This window comes from Centruroides sculpturatus, unplaced genomic scaffold (genome assembly GCF_000671375.1).
Source record: "Centruroides sculpturatus isolate CEXI.00-Female unplaced genomic scaffold, Cexi_2.0 scaffold882, whole genome shotgun sequence".
In the NCBI taxonomy this organism is placed as follows: Eukaryota; Metazoa; Arthropoda; class Arachnida; order Scorpiones; family Buthidae; genus Centruroides; species Centruroides sculpturatus.
In genome coordinates this window covers 24,584-32,781 of record NW_019385168.1, presented here as the reverse complement: position 1 = coordinate 32,781, position 8,198 = coordinate 24,584, and the positions used below count along the sequence as shown (strand labels likewise).

The window sequence follows — 8,198 nt, the reverse complement described above, 5'->3', positions numbered from 1 at the left end:
TAGGTTAATAGCGATATACTAATATACTAATTACATGGGATATAATAATATACTACACTAATAATGGATTTTTTCATACTTTTCGGTTATCCGACTTTTCAATTATCCGACCAACCCCAGTCCCCAATTAGTGCGGATAATCGAGGTTCTACTGTATACATTTTGGTAAATATACTTCAACTTAAAATCAGAAACAGTCTTGATTTGTCATCTGAAGTGAAAAGCTGTTAAAATAGTGATGAGGAAGTTACTAATTAAAAATTGTTTATATTTCTTATTATTACCAAAAAACTTACTAATACACCTTATCTTAAGGTGTATTAGTAAGTTTTTTGGTATTAATAGTATGCAGTTGATAACGAATTTCTTATTATATTATTAAGAAATATTTTTTTATAATCAAAAAGGCATGTAAAAACAACTTGCAGCTTTCCTTAAGATTTAATGTATTTATTCAAAGTTTCCTTGATCTGAACAGATAAATACAGCACTGAGCAGAGCTACTCATGGAATTAAATTCAAATTTATAATGACTGCAAGTTTTTAGATAAATAACAAACAAAAACCAAAATCAGTTTTTACATCATTTATTCTTAGATATTTATGAAGTTTTATAATTAAAAATTATTATTATAAAACTTCATATTAAGGATGATAAATATAGTAAATATATTTATCATGTATTCATTAATTTTATACTATCCACAAATTCATAGTGTATAATTTTTTATATTATATCCAAATCACAACTCATTCTTGACTCCTTTTTATTTGACATTTAAAGTAATAGTGACATGTTTTGACTTTATGTTCTCTTCAGACTAATACATATACTTCACCTATAAACAACAAGGAATACAACATACAAACACCTCATAATAGTATACAAATATATTGATCATTCTTGAAGAAATTTTACTGTCTAGTTTCAAGAATGTTCAGCATAATTAAATAATTTCACAAGATATCAATGTGTTGTATATGAGCACAAATGTAGTTAGAATATACATATTAGTCCGATAATGGTTATAAAGCCAAAACATATCATTACTATTACTTTAAATGTCAAATAAAAAAGTGTCAAAGATTGAATAATGATCTTTTTTGGACATGACATCAAGTTACACATTATAAATCTGTGGATAATATGAAATTAATTAATGAGTACATTTAATAATTAAAATATGCCTTTTTTTAATTTTGCATTTTAACTCTGAAATCCAAATATTTAAATTAAAAAAAAACAAAATCAAAAAATATTTCTATTAAATCAATCAGTTAAATAGTAACCAGAAATACTTTAAGATATTTTAGATCCTGAAAAATACTTCTGGTATATTGTTTTTACCTTTGTGGAATATAGAACATTTGATTTATGGGAGGTCTTTCTAATCTCCCACTATAAACAGGCCAGAGTCCACGTAATATTCGAAACAAGGAACTTTTTCCACATCCATTAGGGCCAGTTATTAATACGTGCATATCGCATGTCATCTAAATAATAATGATGATGTAAAATTACAAAATTTTTGTATGGAAGCTGATGTGTATTCAGATATACATAAAATTATAATAGAAGTATCTTTTTACTTACTGAAAATGAAATACTAGGAACAACAACATCACAGTTTGGTGTAATAATGGGAACATTATCAAGCCTTAAAATACCATCTCTTTCAATAACACATCCTAAGCCAAAAAAATTTTTAATTATCATAATTTAGATATTTAAAACAAAATTTCATTTTAAACATAAAAATACATATGATCTACTAAAAATAAACTGCTAAAAGAATTGTTTTACTACAATAATTTATACTTTAAAAATCTAAATTATATAAAGACTAACAGATGAGCCTGGCATTGCTTGGGCTAAAAGTAACAATAGCAAAGATTAAGCTTATGAGAAAATTATCATCTAAGCGTTAACAACCTAGAGCTATCACTACAAACAACTAGCGCTTTCAACGAAACTATTTTCGTCTTCTTCAGGTTGATAGAACAGTTAATAACNTATACTATCCACAAATTCATAGTGTATAATTTTTTATATTATATCCAAATCACAACTCATTCTTGACTCCTTTTTATTTGACATTTAAAGTAATAGTGACATGTTTTGACTTTATGTTCTCTTCAGACTAATACATATACTTCACCTATAAACAACAAGGAATACAACATACAAACACCTCATAATAGTATACAAATATATTGATCATTCTTGAAGAAATTTTACTGTCTAGTTTCAAGAATGTTCAGCATAATTAAATAATTTCACAAGATATCAATGTGTTGTATATGAGCACAAATGTAGTTAGAATATACATATTAGTCCGATAATGGTTATAAAGCCAAAACATATCATTACTATTACTTTAAATGTCAAATAAAAAAGTGTCAAAGATTGAATAATGATCTTTTTTGGACATGACATCAAGTTACACATTATAAATCTGTGGATAATATGAAATTAATTAATGAGTACATTTAATAATTAAAATATGCCTTTTTTTAATTTTGCATTTTAACTCTGAAATCCAAATATTTAAATTAAAAAAAAACAAAATCAAAAAATATTTCTATTAAATCAATCAGTTAAATAGTAACCAGAAATACTTTAAGATATTTTAGATCCTGAAAAATACTTCTGGTATATTGTTTTTACCTTTGTGGAATATAGAACATTTGATTTATGGGAGGTCTTTCTAATCTCCCACTATAAACAGGCCAGAGTCCACGTAATATTCGAAACAAGGAACTTTTTCCACATCCATTAGGGCCAGTTATTAATACGTGCATATCGCATGTCATCTAAATAATAATGATGATGTAAAATTACAAAATTTTTGTATGGAAGCTGATGTGTATTCAGATATACATAAAATTATAATAGAAGTATCTTTTTACTTACTGAAAATGAAATACTAGGAACAACAACATCACAGTTTGGTGTAATAATGGGAACATTATCAAGCCTTAAAATACCATCTCTTTCAATAACACATCCTAAGCCAAAAAAATTTTTAATTATCATAATTTAGATATTTAAAACAAAATTTCATTTTAAACATAAAAATACATATGATCTACTAAAAATAAACTGCTAAAAGAATTGTTTTACTACAATAATTTATACTTTAAAAATCTAAATTATATAAAGACTAACAGATGAGCCTGGCATTGCTTGGGCTAAAAGTAACAATAGCAAAGATTAAGCTTATTAGATTATGGCTGATCTTACCTATTTTCACTGGGTCAAGAATTAGGTTCATTCTCTTTTGAGACTCATTACAGAATTAAATCATAAATAATTTTATTTTATTTATGAAATGACTGTTACAGCTAATTAAAATGTGAATTAAAGATAAAATTTTATTTTTAAAAAGTTGGATAATTTCAAATGCATTTTTAATGGAGGTAAATTAAAACTTTAATTATTATTGTCATTAAAAAGTTGTTACAAATTTTAAGATATTATAAGCTGTGGAGAAGTTAAAAATATTCTTTGTTATCTTCAACAGATGAACTTAAGACATTAGGTCAGAAGGTTATGTGAAAGCATCACTTTTGCTGATGACTAGGGTTTCTCATTTCCCGGTCTTTTGCTTGTCCCGGGATCCCGGGATAAAAGTGAATTGTTTCCCAGGATCCCGGGATAGAATTAATTATTTTTAAGGTATACAAAATATCTTGAAATCAAATGATATAATTATTTTCCATTTTTTAAAGTAATTTTAAAGTTCTGTAACCTCCAAAATCATATTANTTAATTTCATTCGTTACCACGATTAATTTCTTAATATTTTATTTTATTTATGTTTTACGTAATTAATTTTAATTTTTAAACCGTTGTATAGCTTACATTCTATTTTACGTTCGTTTTCCGTTTTAAAGTTCTTAACTGATGAAGACTATTAAATATAGTCGAAAACGTTTTTAAATTTATTAAATACGTTGCTGGAAATAGTAAGGTGGTTTGATTATTTTATGATGTATCAACTGTCAAATTTGTTGTACCTGCTAGGTAATGACTCAACATGGTTTACAACCCAGGTTCTGTAAGTCATTTGTTTGTCATAAGAATGTAGCATTACATATGGCCATATGGCCATTTCTATTTTAATTTCAGAACCTTTTATGAGCCAAAAGGCCACTCTGTACTTTACCCAACTGTGCCTCATGGTGTCAGGAAAGAAATAAAGATTTTTGTGTGTTTGTTTGTTTGTATGTGTGTTTGTGTTTAATCTGGCACCCCTATGTGTAAGGAAAGGCCAAATAATTAAGAGTCTAGTAAATTTTTAAATTTTCAAATGCATTTATATGAATTATTTTGGTCTTATAACAAAGTAAATTCAAAATAATAATCTGACAAATAATGTATATGTCTGTGTTTTCTAAATAAGTATTGTCATTACAAGATCAAATGGGTTATTAGAAATGAGAATATAGACTTTTAAACAAAAGTATACAACTAATTTATTTGTACAAAGTATTCAAATACAACATATGCTTTAGTATCAGATGTGCAAATTCTGGCAATACTTAGCAAGAGAGATGGAAGTACTAGCACAGTATATATATATATAAATCATATACAGTTCACAAGATAGTCATTCATGTTCAGTCATGCATCAAGTTTAAGATTACAGGCAAAATCAGATTTTTGTTGATGGATGCTATAAATTTCTGTACATTGTCATCTCCAAAAATCTGTCTGCAACATGATAATGCTTGGTCCAATTCCTCATACCTAGAAGAGTTCATGATCACAAAACTGAAATTGAGATGTCCCCCATTCTCCAGATCTTGACCCTCAAGATTATATTATCATCTTTCTACCATTACTAAGAGCACTTGGAAAAGGCATTTTCAAAGTAAAAATGTAAACAGCAATGCAATTGCTGTAAGGAAAACTTTCCTTATCTAAATTTTTTTTGGATTTTAAATAAAAATTGTAAAAAATAAATTTTTTGTTAAGAAGGTTGCAAAATTTTATTTGAATCTTTGGACTCATCTGCTCAGAAAGTTGTGGACTACAAATGTTTTGTTGGTTTCAAGGTTTTTTCGTGTTCTCTAGCACATTTCTTTATTTAGAATTTAAAATAAAAATATTATATTCCTGTGGCTCTCTTGCAAGTTTATTTAGCAGCAAAAACATTACAGTGCATTTTCAAACTATCTAGAATCTTCTGGAAAGACATCCAGTCACTAATTCACATGCTAGAGAAAGTGTCCATAAGAAATAATTATGTTCAAAAATAATTTTAATATATTATAAAAAACATTTATTGGTTATATTTTTCAGAATTGTGGAGGATAATGGTAGGGGTGGCTCCATCCCAATCATATACATTAGTACAGTGCACTTGTAAACCCAATCATCATAATTAAATTCTACATTTGGTTATGTTTATCAAGTTTTCAGCAAGGAGGATAGGGCTAGGACCATCCTTCTAAGGTATCCTTAAAATTCATCAGATAGATAGCTCCTCAAAGTTTCAGTCTTCTATCTCAATTGGAAGTGGTTGAAATTTGAGTTGCAAGATTTGAGGACATGATAATGATATGCAATAAATATGACTTATAACAAAGTTATTGTTTTCATATTAATCATCTTGATATAATATAGTAATCTGATGAAACCATCAAGTAATTCAAGTAAGATTTTATATTATTTTAATAAAATGCATCTAAATTTCTGTACTACTATTTTTTTTTAACTCTCTACCCATGTACACTAAAGAGGAATTTTTTCCAAGTCCATCATGGATGTGGCCAAGCCTAGAATGGGGTAGCCAAATAGAGAGGAATAGGGATGACATATCTGAGACAGACCACCACCCATCCAGATTAAATCCTGGGTTCCCCAGAGTGGTAGCTTGACACCTTAACACAGCCATCTGGCTGTTAAATTTTTATGCTTTCATTTTTTAATTTTTTTTTCTGAATACATTGTTTCTTTGATTTAATTCCTCTTATAAGGCAAAAATGATTTTACTCTTTTATTAAAATACTCAATTTCTCTAATTTTTAATTTCAATAAAATCTAATTCAAATTTTCAACTGCATTACTGAAAAAAAATTAAATAATTTCAATTTTATTAGTTGATAAAATAAAATCAAGAATTTCATTAATTTTCAACAATTTTTTCCTGAAATATCACCTCTCAGCCCTGTGAAAATTCATTAATAAATTTCAAGAGATTACATTAAACTTTATTCTACTAACAAAACTTTTGAAAATGAAGACTCAAAAATAAAGTCAATGGGCACATTGTCTGGTAAAGTGGCTTTAATACAGGTGGATAAGAAAACCAAGACAGTCTGTTTCAAATAAAATAGGCTGTATCCATTGGCTTGCTTATCCAGCTGTATTAAAGCCACTTTACCAGGCAGTGTGTCCAGTAATATGCAAATGAACTTTTTGGAATAAAACTTTTTAATTATAAATTGTTTTAATTATAAACTTCTCATATTAATAAATAAAATTCTTTCATTTTTAAAATTGTACAGTCTATAAATGTAGAAATTTGAAAGCTTTTAAGGTTTATATTCAGAGCATGAGTAGAAAAAAAATTAATTCTTAATATAATTTTAATTTATTAATGTAAGCAGATTATTTTATATCTAAATTTTATTTATTCTTGTGAATTAATTATTCTATCAATTCCTCCAAAGGCTGGAACTGACACACAATTACATAAGAACTTCACACTCTTCCAAGCAGAAAATATTTTTATTCAAACAACTACTTTCAGCACCATTCAGGACCTGCCTCAAAAAGTGAAAAATAATATTGGACTTCACGCTGAATATTGGATAAGTAAAGTTGAGAAAATTATCATCTAAGCGTTAACAACCTAGATGATAATTTTCTCAACTTTACCTGCCTCAAACTTACAATAACTATAATTGAATTATCATAATTTTAATGATTACTATAATTTTATACATTAATTTATTATTTAAATCTTCATATTATTTTAAACAAGTATATTTTCTGATTAAAACTTACAATTATTCAAAATGTTTTGATGTTAAGAGAAGGATATTGTATAAAATTCCAATTTAGAATTTCAGCAAACATTTGATTGTAAAGGTTGAAGCCTGAGGCAGGCCCTTAAATGACACTGAAAACAGTTTGAATAAAAATATTTTCTTGCTGGAAGAGAGTGAAGAGTATTGTAATTCTTTTTTAATTATTCTAATGAAATATTTTGATGTTTATATGTTCTTTTAAAAAAGAAACATTGTCTCCTGCATTAACTTGATGAAAAAAGAATCAAAGTAATTATACATTTTGTATTTTGCTTATGCTTATTTATGAAACCTATATTTTATGACTACTGTACTGTACTTACAATATTTCCAATTTTTGAATTTTAATTTAAATATATTGCAATAAAATCATGCATAGTAGAATAAAATCTCACCTCCTTCTCTTGTGATAAGATGTTTTAAATGCACAATTGAGAGAATATTTTCTAAATATGAATCATCTAAACCTTTCCTTCTCATATCTTCAACTGTGTCTGGATAAATTATTTGGTCTCTTAATGTTCCCAATGACATGTAAGGTCTGAAAATTAGATATATCAAGATCAATTTATTTGAAATTAATCAATCAAAGTGAGTAGTTAATATCCAGTCTAATTTTTAAAAATTAATGAAAACAAATAATTTGATGCATTTCAAAATTATTAGATGAAAGGTCAAGAAATTTTTCTTTATAATTTATATAAATTTACAGTAGAACCTCGATTATCCGCCTCCCGATCAACCGACCCCTCGGTTAACCAACCGTCCTAGTCGGCAAATTTCAAATGTCCGCTAGTGATGTGCGCTACAATATTTGGCTATGTCTTGGCTACTTTAATATTATTTTTACGTGTTTTAGCTGGCAACACTCATTCGACCATAAAAGGGAGTCAATATTTAAACGAGGCTTAATTTTCTAATTTTTAACGATACAATAGCGACGATTATTATTTTAAAAAATTTTTGTTAGGCTTAACATCGATGAAAATTCAACGCAAAATAGGTTAATAGCGATATACTAATATACTAATTACATGGGATATAATAATATACTACACTAATAATGGATTTTTTCATACTTTTCGGTTATCCGACTTTTCAATTATCCGACCAACCCCAGTCCCCAATTAGGGCGGATAATCGAGGTTCTACTGTAT

General features: G+C 27.2%; 1 protein-coding gene across 1 annotated transcript in view; it reads right to left on the bottom strand.

The window, feature by feature from the left end:
* LOC111635688 (ATP-binding cassette sub-family D member 2-like) overlaps positions 1-8,198 on the bottom strand; it is a gene marked incomplete at its 5' end in the record, with an annotated part of 81,098 nt that overhangs the window by 52,629 nt on the left and 20,271 nt on the right. Inside the window, 2 exons of the mRNA XM_023380725.1 lie at positions 2,669-2,814; positions 2,915-3,009. Coding sequence (XP_023236493.1) covers positions 2,669-2,814; positions 2,915-3,009 — 241 coding nt within the window. The remainder of the gene's footprint in view (positions 1-2,668; positions 2,815-2,914; positions 3,010-8,198) is intronic.